Source organism: Leptonychotes weddellii, chromosome 1 (genome assembly GCF_054177405.1).
Source record: "Leptonychotes weddellii isolate Sample4059 chromosome 1, ASM5417740v2, whole genome shotgun sequence".
Lineage (NCBI taxonomy): Eukaryota > Metazoa > Chordata > Mammalia > Carnivora > Phocidae > Leptonychotes > Leptonychotes weddellii.
In genome coordinates this window covers 118,616,136-118,633,512 of record NC_138369.1, presented here as the reverse complement: position 1 = coordinate 118,633,512, position 17,377 = coordinate 118,616,136, and the positions used below count along the sequence as shown (strand labels likewise).

Genomic DNA, 17,377 nt, shown 5'->3' with positions numbered 1-17,377 from the left:
AAAAAAAAAACAAAACACTAATCAGTAAAGTGCCTCTAAATTTAAATAGGTCCCTGTTAATGTGAAAAGAAAAAAGTGACATTCACATCACAGAGAATCCAAAAAAGCCTGAAAATGCAGGGAAAGGAGTGTATCTATTGTCTAAACCCTTAAGTTTTCTACAAGTTCCTAGCAGCTGGGCACTTGTGCTTTCATTCCTGTGACCCTGCCTTGAGACAGGGAACACAAGCAGGGGCAGAAGGAGAGGGAGAAGCAGGCTTCCCGCTGAGCAGGGAGCCCGATGCGGGGCTCGATCCCAGGACCCTGGGACCATGACCTGAGCCGAAGGCAGACGCTTAACCAGCTGAGCCAGCCAGGCGCCCCAAGAGTTGTATGGTCTGAGCCAGCCAGGTGCCCCAGTCTTTTTAGTGAGCTTATGCAAATTATCCTCCCATCTTGTCCAAAGGAGAATTGTAGTCTGAGAAGTTAGAGAACTTGGACTGAGGCACTGAGCTGATAAATGGCAGGACCAGGTGGCAGCCAGCTCTGTCCCAGTCCCGGGCTCAGGCTTTGGCCACATCTTCCCTAATAGGCCAGCTTGGGGGAGCGAGATCCTCAAGGGATCACTTCATGAACACAGAATCAAAACAAGGGGGGTGCCAGCATGATTAGAACTTTGATGGCACCAGGCTCTGATGGCCTGACCTGTTCATTTTTACAGGAAAGGGTCTCCTATTAGGAGCTCTGGCACTTAAAGCAGCCTCGAGGCCACCCTTCTGGCTGGTGCTGGGATAGACACTGTTGGTTGATACATCCCTCTTTTAGGAAGTTTAGACCAGCTAGTCTATATCCTCTCTCTGGTCCATTAGGAGACGATCATTCAGTTTGATTCTCAGAAGGTAGCTTATGCCCTCATTTCCAAGTTCTTGGGGGGGCCACCCTGGGGTTACCTCTATCAGCTGTTTTCAGTGGGGCTGTTTGGACCTGAGCTAGTTGCTCCCAGACAGGCCCTCCCTGACAAATAAGTAAATAAAATCTTTAAAAAAAAAAGTGTTTCTTTTCTTTTGGGGCCAGAATCAACTAACTTGGGTTGGCAACTGTGATTATTTAAGGCTGATCAGAAACTGCGATTAGTACCATATTATGTTTTTGATTAAATATTAATGGGAAAATTATTATTTAACAAATTAGGTTTGTTTCATATTATCTTTTGAAACATGGCAGTATGCCCCAGGAGGGCTGGCAGGCTGCTCAGATGTGGCCCTCCTCGGGCCCCAGTACTTGCTGAGGTCACCATAGCACAGAGCTCCTCCTCACCACCTCAGGTACTAAATATTAACGTGGTCGAGGCGCCTTGCTGTGCTAGAGTGGGTAGGCTGGAGCTTTGGGCTCACCGTGACCTCAGCACAAGCCCAGCTCAGAGTCTCACGAGCTGGCTGGACCTGAGCAAGTTTTCTTTTGCTTTTTGAATTTTTTCTAGGCCTCCATTTTCTCACTTATAAAGATAACCCATACCTCACTGTTTTGCTGTGAGAATTAGTCAATTCATGTAAAACACTTAGAACAATGCTTGGTACATAGTGCTCTGTATATTACTGTTAGATCAAGCCACAATCTCAGAAGAGACTCAGATCAAGCCACTTGCCAAGTCACTTAAACCAGATGTCAGTTTATTAATGTGTCATTAGAAATGCAGCTGACAGGAGACCTGAAAATCCAACTTTACTGGTCGGTACATCCTCTCTGGGTGAGAAAGGCCACACAAGCCAAGTCCCAAGCCAAGGAACCCAGACCAGGTAGAGTCTGCCTCTGCCCAGCAGGTCTGGGGACCCACTGAAAATGCTTGGTCTCTCATCCTTTCTCTTCTCCATTGCAGGATCCTGGCACTCTTGATTCCAATCACTTATTCTTCCTTGGCTAATTGTGCCTCATTCACCTGATAGTTCTTAAATGTTCCCCCAACCCTGACACCAAACCACAATGAACAATCTCTTGAATGACTTCCACATCTCAACCATTGTTCATTTGTTCTTACAAATTTTACTCTAAGGTAACTCTACTTCCAAGTCCTGGGTGTGCCATACATCTGTTCTGACTATAGAGTTTGTGGAAGAAGAGGAGGAAGAAATCTTTGGGGGTAAGAAGGTTCAGAATGACTATACTCAAAGGTCCCTAGCAGTCAAGAAAAACCTAGACTCCTCTACTGATGGAGAATTCCCAACTTGGAACAAAGTATTGAGTGATGGAACAGATTGAGTATAGAATATCCAGAAAGAATTAGAGTCTAGGGGCACGTGTGTGTATGTGTAGAAGAATCTGGAGGAAAAGTCTTTGCAGTGGGAGAGGAATCCAAGAAGGAGTCCTTTCTAGGCCTAAGGACACAAAGTTGGAGGTGTAGGTACCTGTCATTTTGGTTGAGGCACCACGACTAAATTCAGTGGTTTTCAGCCACAGGGCATCATAAATATCACCTCACTAAAAATCAGTAAAGCAGTGAAGGTCACAACAAATATTAATTATCATCATAATGGCTAACATTTATGGAACTAGTGGGCCCATGATGAGAGTTTTGCTTGTATTATCTGATTTAATATTCACAATAAACCTATAGTGTAAGGACCATTGCTGTTATCATTTTATAGATCAGGAAACTGAGGCACTGAGCAGCTTCACTTGCCAAGATGACATAGCCATTCAATGATAGAATCCAGACTCAAATGCAGTTCTTTCTGATTCCAGAGCTAGCTCCCTAATTTACAAGTTAAAACAAATCAGACTCACAGTCACTTACCCTCATCCCAGGTTCAAATACTTCCCTAAGAGGACAAAAGGGCTCCTGACCCTGGGCATGCTCAGGAAAATGTCACCCATTGTACAAAGAGCAGGAGAACAAAGCTGTGAATAGCTGATCTGGAGAGATGTGGCGAGGCTAAAAACCCACATACTTTGGTTCTCAGCCCCTCTCTGCATGAAAACAGGTATTTGAACCTGAACAAGACACCTTACATCTTTCTGCTTCACACCCCTGTTCTGTAAAATGGGAATAACTCAGCAAAAGCCATTTAACACAAGGTTAGTGGGAGGACAAGACCAAAAGAGAACATCTGTGAAGCATTCTTCAGGGTTAAAAATGCTGTAGCGTCGGTTGACATTCATGTACTCTAATTTAGGGTTTCAACGGTCTCTCTATATACAGTAAAGCAAAAATCACTTCCAAACCACCCATTTATTTAACATAAGGAAAACAGAAACCTAGAATTACTGACAGGGCATGATGTATACATATTATAATGGGCTTAAATTACACGGTGATTTCTGCCCAACCGCATGCAAGTCAGCGGGTGCTGGGCGCTCTCGTGCTGCATTCCCGCGCACACGCTGATGCCTGGCGCAGCAGACAAGGAGGGCTGTGGGGTGGCCCTCCTGCGGCGACATCCTGATGATGGCCCTGACCATGTGTGTGCTCATGTCTGATTCTTCATCTCCAGAGGAGACTCTAGGCTGCTGCCACATCAGTTCTCCCATGAAATGCTACCCTTTGGGATCCATAGCACTTTACAGTTTATGAAAAAATTTATTCAGTTTGTACAAGACCTTGTTTCAATTAATCCATCCAACCACCCAAAGAAGCAGGCAGGACAAACTGCATTATGCCCATTTTATGGATAAGGAGAATTTACTCGGAGAGGTTGACTTGCCCAAGATGCCCTCAGTGGTAGAGCTGGGCTAACGGACCCCGCGTGAGACTCTTCGCTGTACTGTGTGTTTTCAGACCACTTAACGATTCCCTGAGCACGTAGCATGTCAGGCCCTGTGCCAGGTACTCCCGCTCATCAGCTTGCACTCCTGAGAGAAGCTTGTTCAAACCTCACCCCTCTCCTGCCCCTTGCAATGAATGATGAGTTTTAAGTGTTGGAATTACGAACTGGACCGTTCAGCCTGTCACAGCAGGAGCTAACTGGCAGCTTAAGAGCTGAGGTCTGGAGCCAGCCTGGCCTGAATCCCAGCCCTGACACCCACTGTCAACTCTAGTTCCTTATCTGTAAAATGGGGATAATAACTTTGCCAGTTTGTAGGGTTGTGAGGACTGATTTAGGGCAAGTAAAGCACTTACAATGGTATCTGTTACAAAAGACCCCAATAAATAGTAACCGTTAGTATTTCCTTAGCATTGTGTGGAAAGGAACAAGGGGAGGTTCAAAAGGATCCCTTTTTAACCTTAGTGTCGTAAAGCTTTCATTTCATTTCACTTATTTCAAGACTCAGGCCCAGAAAAAGGAGCCCTCCCTCGTTTGGGCAGAACTCAAAACCTCTTGCTCAGTCTGCACACCACCCTCCCTGATCTCACCTCCGCCTCCATCATCTTGACCCCATGTCTTTAGGGCTGGACTTTGGTCATGGCCTCCCTGCTGGTCTCCTTGCCTCTGCTCTCTCCTCCTCCAATGCTGTTGTCTACTTTTTCTCACATCAGTGTTCCCCAAATATTCACTTACCAAGCATTTTAATTGAGCTTGGAAGATGCATAGAAGATGCAAAAACGAGCAAGCCATTCAGGGATATCAAGGCAACCTGGAAACTACGATCTTAATAATAACCGCATGCAGCTTGTCATGGGGGCAGCACACAGTCCTGGGAAACCCACCCGAAGGAGCGTGGGGTTGAAGCAGAGTCCATTGCTCCGGGTTTGAAAAACCCTCCCAGCCCTGCAGTCGGGTGATGAACCTACCCTGCCAGCCCACCTGGCACCTCCTGGAGACTGTCATCGAGTCTGCATGCTCAGGCTGATGCACAGCCACGGTGCTCTGACGCTAGCGGGGCGTTGTTTGGTTTCTATCTGTGGGTGGACCCGACCAGGCCTGGGGAGGAGCTCCTAGCAGGATGTTCTGTTCCAAAATGACAGATCTGGCTGGGGCATGGCCAGACAGGGTAAGAGGCACCTTCTCTCCTATTCTGTGCTAAAATTTACCTGGAAACAAGTGAGAGCTTAGTAGAATGTCTACATCGAGCAAATCTCAAGACAGTTAAGATCACACTGGAATAAATAATTCTGTGACTGGCATCTTTGAACGGCATGCAGATTGCTACAGAGACCCATCGCACCCCGGTCCACTGGGAACCGGCCAGGTTGTCTGAGAAGGCATTGAGTGTGGGAAGGCCAGCAGAAGCAGGGAGGCCAGGATCTCAATGAAGAGCCTGCAGACTGAGGCCTTTCAACCCCGCCAGCTTGGGGTTGGTTTAAAGACCTCACGTGGGCAGGGCAGCTCCAGCACCAGCAGCTGTGGAAGGATCAGCTTCCCAGTGGTTGGGGTTAGATAGGCTCTCCACAGCATGAAAGGGGCGGCTGCCATGATGGGCTACCTGGGATGATCAAGAGCAGTCTTCTGTGTCACCTGCCTCTCTCCTCCCTGCCCTGTGCTCTCTAGGATGGAGCTGCGTGACTTTGCCCACATTCTCCATCCCTCAAGACAACCATCTTCTGCCAACTCCCCTTCCCTAATTTCCAGAAGTTCACTTTATACTTTTTGTAGGGTCTTTCTCAGCTGCTGCAATTCATTCATCCTACCTTTCTGAAGTCCTGCAGCATAGGCTTATATTGTCATATATAAAAGCTCTTCATGTTTCTTTCATGGAATCATAAAATTGGAAGCCAACCCGGAGGCTATCTAGTGCTCCTCCAACCAGAGAGCCCTTCTCCAGAGCCTGGCAGGGCTGAACAGTCTGAGATGGGGACTCACTCTCAGAAAGCAGCCTGAGCTATTTAAAAAGTTTTCCTTCCTTTGAGCCCAAACTGGTCTACCTCTGGAGTCACTCAAGAGAAAATTTACCTCTTTTCTCAAATAATAGTCTTCAAATCATAGACTGGTCGCCTAAGAATCACTTTCTGAGTGCTTATGTATTATGTGCTCGCCAGCTAATCCTCACAACAATCCTATAAAGAAAAACCAAGGAGGCAGGTGTTCAAAAAGGTTCAGCGATTTGCTGTGGTTACCTAGCTAATGCTGGTGGTTCCCTCTATGACTAGTGATGTTGCTGGGACTTGATCTCAGGCCCAGCTCCAATGCCTGTGCTCTCTGTACACAAAGCCACCTCCAAAGAAGCAGACTCTGTGTCACAGAACCCTTCCACTGCATTTTTACTGACTGAGGAGTTGAAGACTCCTACAGGGATTCACAAGTTACTGAGGGGTGAAAGGGCTGAGAGCCTGGCAAACAGGCAGGCACGGAGCCCACCCCAGATGGCCCCTGACTGGCCCACCTGCAGGCCTGAGGTTGGGAGTTTGGTGGGGGCTGTGAGAAGGCTCTCAGGACTTTGAGGGTGCGCATGGCCACAGACATGGGAGAGGGAGGGAGGTTGAGGAGGCTGGCCGACGAGCGGCCCTTTGGCCAGCTTCCTGTGTCCATCAGCACCTGCTCTGTAGTTAACAAAGCCTTCCTGTCTTTATTCTCCTTTCCTCCAAAACAGGTTCTTTCCCCCAGCTACCTACACACCACGATAGCCTCAGGGGCTAAGAATCCTAGGTTGAGCTCTGTGACTACAATTCTCCATGAGGCCAACCAGTTCCTTCTGCAGACTCTGGTTTCTCCGTTATCTTTCAGAAACGCAAGGTTCCTATTTTAGTGCCTCCTACAATTACATAGAGCAGCTGAGTCCTCAAGAAACAATTTTATAAGCCATAGTACCTCTGTTAAACATCTCCTCTCCGAGATCGCTTCATTTGAAAACAAAGTGCTGTTTCTTCCCACTCGACCCCATTCTCAATTCCCTACTTCCCAGGCTCCTACCTATGTGGTTCGAGGGAAAATAAAGAACATGAAACCACCCAAGCAAAATGGGGACAAAGATAGTTTCTTGGTTTCTCTTCAGCTCCATCTGAGGGTCTAGATCAGAGAAGCAGGGTGAGCCTAAGTCAGAGACCACTGGACTAAGCAGTTGACAAAACATGTTGGAGACCAGCTTACAGCATCAGTTCACTCCCACAAGCAGTGGGGCTGAGGCAGCAGAACCCAAGCCCCCTTCAGCTAAGGCTGAGCCTGGGCTATGGGGAACAGCACCCCAGTGATGTACTACGCTGCCCTTCGGCCCACCTGAAGTCAGGCAGGTGACCTCTGAGGCCCAGCGGCTTTAATGACGTCTCCTTCCAGAGACTCGTTCTGCCATGGCTTCATCTGCATGACTGATAAAAGTGTTATAAAAACCCCAAACCACAGAGCCCACACCCCCTAACAGTGGACAAGTACTGCAGTCCTGCCAGGGAGCAGCAGAGAGGAGGCCAGGGAGATGCAGGGGGAGATTTAATTTACACAGCAGCCACTTGGGGCCCAGTCAGAGCCAGGGCAGTGGGGGGATCTATAGCCAGAGGGCACCTCCCACCCCTTCCCTTGAAGACCAGTCCTCACAGACACTTAGATGCGGCTCCCTGGGTTGTGCGGAGGATGCTCCAGTCAAAAGGAGATTCGGAGATAAGGCTGTCCCCAAAGTCGGGGGAAGTCCGTGGCCTGGAGATGGTTGCCTACATGGTGGCCCAGGGGTCTGAGAGACCAGTCCACGTCCTGGGCACAGTCCTCAGGCTGTGGCCCTAGAGGAAGCCCTCACGGCGGAACTGTTCCTGGAGAAGGGCGCGGTACTGGTCAAACCCGCCCTCGACCCGGGTGACGCCGCCGCCTTCGCACACCCACAACTCCCGGCACACCAACCGGATGAAGCGCTCATCGTGGGACACCAAAATCACACCGCCCTGAAAGAGAGGAGAGCGGGAGGCACTCAGGTTGGGGGGGGCCTCAGGGGTGCTGAGGCTTGGGGAGGAGTGGGCAGCCTGAAGGCACACTCACCCTGAAATTATTGAGAGCACGGCCCAGAGCCTCAATCGTCTCCATATCCAGGTGGTTTGTGGGTTCATCCAGAATGTAGAAGTTGGGGCTGGAAGGCAGTACCCAGGGAGGCAGGCAGTTATGGGGGTTGGGAGAAAATGAACTCCCCTGATACGAAGACAAGACAAACATTTCCTACTAGGCAAGATGGGGAGAGGAGAAGGCAAGAACTCACCAGGGCATGGTCATCTGAGCAAAGGCTACCCGGCTCTTCTGGCCTCCAGACAAGCTGGCAACAGGGCGCACGGCCAGTTCTCCAGAGACGCCATACCGGCCCAGCTGGTGACGGTACTCCTCCTCAGGCCGCCCTGGAACAGGCCTCACCCCATCAAGTGGGTTCTTGACCCGACTCCCTCCCTTCACCCTCCCCTCAGTCTTACCTCCAAGTGCCCATGTCCTTATCCCTAGACTCAGGGCTCGCCGCTCAGCACCCCACCCCAAGGTAGGCCTAGCTGTAGGGGTCACCTCTTTTCTCGACCCAAATCCCTACGGTACCGGGAAACTTGCGGGCCAGCAGTTCCACAGCACTGACACTCAGGTCCAGCTGCTCCACGTGGTGCTGGCTGAAGTAGCCGATCTTCAGATTCCTACAGGCAGAAAGAGAGGGGGAAAGATGGGGTGGGAGGCGATGCCCATAGAGGAGTATAGCTACACAGTCGTTGGGGACCGGGGGCTTTACCTGTGAGCATGTCTGATGCCCCGAACAGGTGCCAGGTCCCCCATAAGCAGCTTCAGCATGGTCGACTTCCCAGCCCCGTTCTCCCCAACCTGTCCAAAGAACCATGAGAATGCTGGAGAGCGGCCATGTGCAGAACACAGAAGCAAAGGAGAGGAGAACTGGCTCTGACCAATGACTCCTTCAACAACTAAAAAAAAATATTAAGAAGCTAGACATAAAAATGAAGGAACTAGTAAAAATGTAAAGGGAATTAACAGCTAAATACCTACTAAGTGCAGGGGACTGAACCCTCCCAGTAACCGAGTGGTAGCTGCTATCTCCACTTAGTGACCAAGCTAGCAATTGGCAGAGTCAAGACCTGAAATCTGACCCTGATTTCTCCCTATTCCGTGGTTTGAGAAAACTCAGATCTGAGACTAGGAAGATAAAGTCTTGCCCTACATATTCATAAAATACCACCAAACAGGTTTTCTATCTCTGCAGGGAAATAGAGCAAAGTCCTTGGCCCAGGCCAACTCCTGCTCCTGCACACCACTTCCCTTTGCAGCTGAGGATCTGGGCCAAGCCACACCATGTGCTGGGATGGGAGAGTCCCAGCTCACGAAACAGAGAAACAACAACCATACCACACAAATGCGGGACTCGAGATCAGCAGAGACGGAGAGACGGCTGAAGATGATGTGCTTAGGATCATAGTAGAAATCCACCTCATCTAGTTGCAGAATTGGCGGTGAGAACTTCTCAAATCCATCAGGGAACCTGCAGGAGGTGGTCGTGAGGAACATGCGAGCAGCCAGAAACATGAGCTCCCACCAGCCTCTCGGCCCAGCACTCACTTCATCACCACCTCCAACTCCTTGTCCACAGGTTTCAGCTCTGGCCTGAGGAGAGAGGGGGCAGACTAAATTTATGGCTTTATTTATTTTATTATTTTTAAAGATTTTATTTATTTATTTGATAGACAACGAGAGAGGGAACACAAGCAGGGGGAGCAGCAGAGGGAGAGGGAGAAGCAGGCTTCCCACTGAGCAGGGAGCCGGATGTGGGGCTCAATCCCAGGACCCTGGGACCATGACCTGAGCCGAAGGCAGACGCTTAACGACTGAGCCACCCAGGCACCCCTAAGTTTATGGCTTTAAAACTAACTTTGTTTGTTCTTATTATACAAGTAATATATATTCAGAGAAAACTTAGAGAAGACTTGTACTCCCACCATCCAAACTACATTCTTACTTTAGAATACTTTCTTCTAGTTCACTATATGCTGAAAAAATAGGGTTATCCTTTTTGTAGGTTTTCGGCCTACCAGTTAAGATACCGTGATAAGTATTTCAATGTCACAAAAACCTAAGCCTTTGATTTTAGGCTCGCCTCCCTGCCCTCCTCCAACCAGCACCTCTAGGAAGGTTGCTTTAAGATTAAGCCCCCAATGTTCAACATCATTAGTCATTAAAGAAACGCAAATCAAAACCACCGTGAAATATCACTCACGCCCACTAGGCTGGCTAAAATTAAAAAGACAGATAATAAGTGTTGGCAAGGATGCAGAGAAATTGGAACCCTTGTATATTGCTGGTAGAAATATAAAATGGTATGGCTGCTTTAGAGAACAGTTTGGCAGTTCCTCAAAATGTTAAACATAGAATTAATTATCTTGTAACCCAGCAATTCCACTCCGAGGTATATACCCCAGAGAATAGAAAACATATGTCCATATGAAAACTTGTACACAAATGTTCATAGCACTGTTATTCATAAGAGCCAAAAAAAAGGAAACTTCCAATATCTCTTGACTGATGAAGCAATGCACAAAATGCTGTATATCCTTACAATGACATGCTATCTGACCATAGAAAGGAAGTACCAATACGTGCTACAGCATGAAAGAACCTCGAAAACGTTATGCTAGGTGAAATAAGCCAGGCCCAAAACATCACATGTTATAGGGTTCCATTTATATGAAATGTCCAGAATAAGCAAAGAGATTAGAGAAAGTAAATTAGTGGTTGCGTAGGCCTGTGGGGAGCAAGACTAACAGCAGCGTAAAATGCTCTGCTTTCCTGTTGGAGAGGAAACTAAAGCTGGTTTCTAGAAAAGGGGAGATCTAGAATGGGAGGGTAAGGGGTGGACCGCAAAGTGAGGGAAGAAATTAAGAGACTAGGAGTCAGGGCCTGGTCAAGGGCACTGTACTCACAGCTTCTCCAGCATCTTAAGTTTACTCTGCACTTGAGAGGCTCTGTTGGCATTGTAGCGAAATCGGTCAATGAAAACCTGCGGGCGGATGAGCGTCAGCACTGGTCAGGTTCCCTCACTCCGGCCAACTCCGATGCCCGCGGGATGGGCCCCCAGCCTGTCCCCACACCTGGATATGCTGGCGGTACTGCTGCTGTGCCTCGTACTCCCGCTGCTGATTGAGCAGCCGCTCCTGCTTGCTCTTGATGAAGGTCTCAAAGTCTCCCCGGTAGCCATCTAGTCGCTGGCTGTGCAGGTGGATGATGTCTGTGGCTATGGCATTCAGGAAGTTGCGGTCGTGGGAGACGACCAGGATTGTAGAGGGCCATGTCTGAGGGGTCACAGGATGGCAGGCCCAGTTTGGGAGAGCAGTCAGCTTCCAGCCCCCCAGGTGTCTTAGAGGCAGACCTTCCCTAGACCTACTCTAACACCTATAGGCACTCACTTGCAGGTAATTCTCCAGCCACAGGATGGCCCTTACATCCAGCATGTTTGTGGGTTCTGGAAAAGTGGGGGAGGATACATTTGGGATTAAAGTGCTATAGAACCTGGATGTTGCCATCCTTCCCCACCCCAAAGTCAGGGTGCCCCCTTTCAAACTCACCATCTAGCAGCAGAAGATCTGGCCTATAGAAAAGAAGAATGTAAGCCTTGAGGTTTTAGGTCAGCAGCTCATGACTTCCCACGAGCCAAGGCCCATCTTCCACAGTATCCATACACTGACCCAGGAGACTCACCTAGCAAACAGAGCCCGGGCCAGGGCCAGCCTCATCCTCCAGCCACCTGAGAACTCCCTAAAGAAACGGAGATCACATCAGGGGTAGGTGTTCACCAGAATAGGCAGAGGCAAAGCCAACAGTGTTCACAGCCAAGAATGGCAAGGGCCACTCACCGGGTGGGCTGCTGCTGCATTTTAGGGGTAAAGCCAAGCCCAGCAAGAATGACTGATGCCCTAGAAATGAAGAAATGGAAGAACTTGGTTGAAACAGATAACAGAAGGGAAAGGTGAAATCTGAAGGAGGGAAGGGGAATTTTAAATACCTGGCAGGTGCCTTGTCAGCCTCAATCTCCTCCAGTTTGGCATATATTTCCGCCAACTGTGCAGCTTCTGAGCCCTCAGCCCTGGAGTGGGAATGGAGGAAGAGCGCTCAGCCTGACTGGGGGCAGTCTAGGGAGAATGCCCTGGACTCTACGCAGTTGGAGAGCAGGCCACTGACTGCCTTGTTGCCAGGACAGGAATGAACTACAGGAAGCACCTGCTCAAGTCAGGGAGGCCAGTGGGCACTGTGGAAGGAACAGGGCTTTACAGCTCACCAGCGCCAGGATCTAAGCTCTGCTGCTCACTAGGATGAGCGTGCAAGTTATGGATCGTGGCAGTACGACACGCACTCTCTGAAGAACCGTGGCTGCTGGTTATTCCCCATCTGGAGCCCTTACCTGCCAGTGGCAATCTGGGCACTGAGCTTCCGCTCCCTCTGCAGAAGGTCCTCTCTCATGGTGTCACTCTCTAGCACACTCTGCAGGGCAGGGGTGTCATCTCCAGCAACCTCCTGCTCCACGTGCAGCAGGGAAATGTGGGCTGGAACTCGCAGGCTCCGAGTGGCCAACATCTTCAGGAGTGTCGTCTTCCCCAGCCCATTTCGACCCACCAGCCCGTAGCGGCGGCCCCATGCCAGGTTCACATCTGCTCCAGCCAGTAGTACCCTGCAGGGGTAGTAGGAAGAAGACAAAGGGTGCTGCTCCAGAGACAAGTATACAGCAAATTGAACCTCAAAAAACCTAATGTTATTTTAAGCCCCATTTCATCTATCCAAATTCTCCTTTAATTGGAAAAAGAAAAACGTAACCCCTCCCCACTGCCACTCCCTCACCTATCACCAAAAGACACATCAAAGTTCTCAATTCGCACATCATATGATTTGTTCTTGCCAGATGATTCCAACCGACTCTCTTTTCTGCTGCCTGCCTGGCTGGCTGATGCCTCTTCCAAGACCCTTTCAAAGGGAGAAATGAATGGTTTTTAGCATTGCCGGCCACCCTTCCATCCCAATAGAGACTGCTCTATTCTCTTCTCAGCCCTTCTTGCTAAACTCACAGAGGAGTGCTGGTCTTGAGTGTGTCCTTCTCTGAGCGCTTCTCCTGCTTTGCCTTCAGTCGAGCCTCAGCCTTCTCTAGCTTCTTTGCATTCACTGTCTAAAGGTCCAAACACAACCATTTCAGCCTACGTTGCAGGCTCAGAAAGGAGCCCCAGAAAGAACATCTTAAGTTACCCTGCTTTCAACAAAAGACATAATCAGAAACCCCCGGAAAAATCCTCCAATATTTAAAGATAGTCAACTTCCACCCCAACCACAGACACAGACCCCTCCCTTTCTTCCTCCTCCTCACCGAGGACTGTTCCCTCTTTAGCAGTCCTGGAAGTTTGGTGCCACAGTCTGTAAGCGATAAGAAAAGCAGTCACCTTCTCCCTGAGGGAAGGGAAACTAACATTTTGAGTAACTAGTATGAACCAGACACAGACACAGACATTTAAAGGAAAGCCTTACAATCCCAGAAATAGCTATCATCCTCCCCATATTTCAACCAAAAACAAACCAAAAAAAACACTTCCCAGATTAAGAATAGAGACTGAGGCAGATAAGCAACTCCTACAAGCTCATGCAGTTGATTAGAAAGTCACAAAATTGGTAAGTAAACCTAAGTGTCCAGCCCCAAGGCCCATAAGCTTCCTACCCTACCTAAGAGCTTGGAAAACTCTCCAACCCTACTCCCTTCATCAATGGCCTCTTTTGCCCTCAGTAAAGACATCAACTAGCTTCTACATCCTCGTTCTGTTGGAAAGGGGTACCAGGAGTCCTGGGCTCCAGGGGAAGGCTGGCTGGGTGGGGGATGGAGGCTGAGACAAGGGCAGAGAGCAGCTAGTTCAATCTTCCCTCACTCTCACCGTAGTTTTCTGTTATCTTTGACAACTGGATGGGGGCGTCTAGTAGCACCTGGCTGTTTCCCTGGGTCTGTGGCTCATCCCTTTAGGGTAGGAACAGAAAGCGCAGAGTTAGGAATTGAGTAAAAAGCTCTACAGCCATCAGACCTTCTTCCCTTACGTCTTGTCTCCTTACCGTCCGCCCTCCCATCGCCCCCACGAATCCCCCTACCCTGGCACGTACAGGCGCAGAGTGTTGTACATGCGCTGGCACACAGCCCTGATGCCCGCGTCATCCTTGCTGTCCCCGGACACCTCCTGCAACAGTTCCCCCACCGCTTCCACCAGGTCATCCACAGACTCGAAGTCCGCGCTGCCGCTGTGCAAGACGCCTGGGCCGGGCGTGGCAGGTCGAGGAAGATACCGGGTAGGGTAGACACACAAGCCGTTTTAGTCCCCGAAACACGGCCCCACTCCGCGCCCCAGACCCAACCTGCCCTCGGGACAAGAGGTCACGCAGAGGAGAGGCCTAGCAGCGGTCCCGGCACTGCCCTCCCTTAGTCTTTCTCCCAATGACTTCCATTTTGGCCTCCCCAGCGCGCAGATTCGGTTCGGCTCACCCGTCACGTAGTCGAAGACCTGTCCGTCAATTTCGGGGAACTCGCTCCGCAGGATCTCAGCGCAAGTCGCCATGTTCCAGTCGGGCTCCCGTCCGCGCAGGCGCCGTTAGGCGGCAGCCAAGACGCGCCTCCTGCCGGTCTCCCAAAAGCTCGCCCCTCCTTCCAAGGCGCATGCGTAGTGGTGATGTAAGAAAGGCGCGGAGTGCCGGGAACCCGGTGGACCGGGTGAACGGGGCTGGAGGAACCGTGCGCAAGCGCCGCTCAGAGCCTACGCTCGAGCTGCTCTCTGCGCTTGCGCAACGCCGTTTCCGCTAAAAAACTAGCCACATGTGCGATTTTCGCTGCCTTTTGGGAGGTGGCGCTCCGAAAGGCGGCGGCGGCGGCGGGGTGCACGACACGGCCGTGGCCCCGCGGGTGGGAACCTCCCAAGAGACAGGCGGTTGATAAAGCACACGGGCCTCGCTAGATCTCTGGGTTCCCTTGAGGCGCGCCTGTCTCAGCGCGCCCAGCCGGGTCCATTTTGGAGACCACCGAGAGCTCTGCTGACTCATGGTCGGTCCCTGGCCTCTCAGAAGCCTCCTGCACAGTTCTGGGCGGCCCACGGGTTTTGTTCTGGTCCCCAGGGCCTACGGGTTTATTGTATTAGCCGGGCGGCCAGCCTCAGTTCTCTCACCTCTGACAGGTCAGCGGACCTGTGCAAATTGTGCTCACTCAGTCCAAACGTCACCCCAAGGCACAAGCTCACTTAACCGCCAAAGGGCAAGAAAACGAGATCGACCAGTGCAAATTCATCAGTATTTATTCCCTACCTACACACCCAAAACAGGCTTCTCTGCACCAGGAAGCTCAGTAAATGAGTGTATAAAGCTACTTTCACTGATTCCCTCTAGAAGTTAGGAATTTCCCCCAAATGATGCTACTGCTTTACATTTAACATGAATATTCTTCCAACCTGAAGATTTTCACCTAAGATCCATTATCCTTTTGCCATCTAGAAAGATAATCCAACTATTTAAAGTTTAAAAAGCTTGGGGCACCTGACTGGCTCAGAGGAGCATGCAACTCTTGATCTCAGGGTCCCGAGTTTGGCCCCTCCTTGGGTGTAGAAATTACTTAAATAAAACTTAAAAAAAAAGTTTAAAAAGCTAAGCTACTAGATATAACAACCACTTTACAGGCAATAGATGGAAGAGGAATTTTTTAAAATATTTATTTATTTGATAGAGAGAGAGGGAACACAAGCAGGGGGAGTGGGAGAGGGAGAAGCAGGCTTCCCGACCACCAGGGAGCCGGATGCGATGTGGGGCTCCATCTCAGGACCCTGGGATCATGACCTGGGCCAAAGGCAGACGCTTCGTTAAGCGTCCTGGTTAAGTGCCCCTGGAAGAGGAATTGTTGGGGAAACTACAAATGATGGCTTCTTCAACAACATTGCAAGAGCTGAGGAGAACCTATGGTTTATAGAATTTAAAAAGTGAGGGGCACCTGGGTGGCTCAGTTGGTTAAGTACTGGACTCTTGATTTCATCTCAGGTGGTGATCTCAGGGTCATGAGATTGAGTCCTGCATTGCGCTCTATGCTGGGTGAGGAGCCTGATTACAATTCTCTCCCTCTCCTTCTGCCCCTTTCCCCCTCCCCTGGCCCCTCTCAAATAAATAACTAAATAAATAGATAAATAAATAGCATTCATTGACCACAGTGGACCTTGTTTAGATCCAGACACAAGTAAAAAATTCCACAGGACTCTTGGATTACGTGTGAACACAAATCATGAGATACTAAGGAACTGGCCGTGAGCTGATAATTGTTAAAGTTGAATGACAGGACACGAAGGTTCATTATATCTCGATACTTCTGTTTATATTTGAAATTTTCTCTAATAGATTTTCTAGGTTTAAAATGGCTGAAGACAAACAAGGGAAAGATGGTGAGGGCAAATTTGCTTTTATCTGCTCCAATACACCAGCAGGGTATGGAATACTCCCCTCAAGGACAAGCTCATCACAAGATTCTTTGGAGAAGAGGAAGTTACAGAAAAGAGAATCTCTTTTATCACCCACTCACCAATGTTTGGGAAGCCTGGGTAATTGGGAAGAGGACAGAATTGAGATGTCAGTTTCTCAGGATGGTGGGAAAATCCAAATGTAAAACTTGCTTAATCTCTGCTAATTACAGAATACCTGCCTAAAGCTGAAAGTGAATTAGGGAAAGAATCTCTACCCTCAGGGGACTGGGACCAGGTGTTGCTGCTTGCCCTTGAGGTTGTGTTTTGGGGAGACAGGAGACCTGGGGTAACACCAGTCAGGATAAGGGCTTGGATAACCATGAAGGGCCTAACAATCGACACAAGATAAGAGTCTTAAGAGAATTCAGAATGTAAAATTCTACTCATAGCAGGCAGCGTGAGATTTGGGAAGAGCAATTCCAACAGTCCCCCTCCCCATCGAGCTCCCGCATTAACACTTAGCAACTCCGCTCTACAGAGTTTATTGGGTTTATAACTGGACAAAGTCACACGTGTACAAAATGAAGCTCACACTATCCCAAAGCAGAGTAGGGATTGAGGGCTGGGGATCCGTTACTGGCCTTTGGGGGAGCTCTGAGGTGAGGGGCAGCCAACCCTCCCACTCCAGAGAGATGTGGCCACAGGGGAGGGGAGGAGAGGGAGCCCACCTGGCTTTGGTCACAGAACACAGAGCCTGGCATTGGGCCAGGGCAGACGGATGGTGAAGTAGGAGCCCCAGAAACCACCCTCCCAGGGAGCCCGGGGACTGCTCCACCAGTCCCACTCACAATGTGGTTGGTCCAGACCTAGACTCAGGGGCTGGTGCAAAGGGAAGGCAGCAAAGCAGGAGGGAGGAGACACTGAAGTGTGGTGGCCCAGGGCACCCAGACCTGTGGAAAAGGGCGGGTGGGGAGACAGGCTAGCTGCTACTAGGCAGCTAGCAGCGGGTCTCATAAATGCCGCTGCGGCCAATGTAGCGCACCCATTTGATGACATCGTGGTCGCTGTAGTTCAGCTTCGGTTCAAACACCTTCAAGTAGCGCACCTTGAGGCCAGAGGGTGCGAATGGCACCT

At 49.8% G+C, this 17,377-nt stretch overlaps 1 protein-coding gene across 3 annotated transcripts; it reads right to left on the bottom strand.

Moving 5' to 3' along the window:
- Positions 1–7,258: 7,258 nt before the first annotated feature.
- On the bottom strand, positions 7,259–14,456 carry ABCF3 (ATP binding cassette subfamily F member 3). Of its 3 annotated transcripts, XM_081830579.1 has the most exons (22): positions 14,299–14,456; positions 13,911–14,070; positions 13,703–13,782; positions 13,147–13,193; positions 12,854–12,951; positions 12,630–12,752; positions 12,196–12,462; positions 11,800–11,880; positions 11,651–11,710; positions 11,496–11,552; positions 11,363–11,385; positions 11,204–11,259; positions 10,889–11,089; positions 10,721–10,797; positions 9,363–9,407; positions 9,153–9,285; positions 8,527–8,615; positions 8,343–8,434; positions 8,023–8,155; positions 7,809–7,896; positions 7,674–7,714; positions 7,259–7,585 (listed from the first exon to the last, which is right to left on the bottom strand). In XM_081830579.1, the coding sequence occupies exons 1-22, from the start codon at positions 14,369–14,371 to the stop codon at positions 7,543–7,545; spliced, it is 2,067 nt and encodes a 688-aa protein (XP_081686705.1). In that variant the 5' UTR covers positions 14,372–14,456; the 3' UTR covers positions 7,259–7,542. The 3 variants fall into 3 exon arrangements, with proteins under 3 accessions (XP_081686705.1, XP_081686692.1, XP_006738202.2); XM_081830566.1 differs by having other exon boundaries at positions 7,259–7,714; XM_006738139.3 differs by having other exon boundaries at positions 7,259–7,714; positions 13,923–14,070.
- Between the last annotated feature and the right edge of the window lie 2,921 nt (positions 14,457–17,377).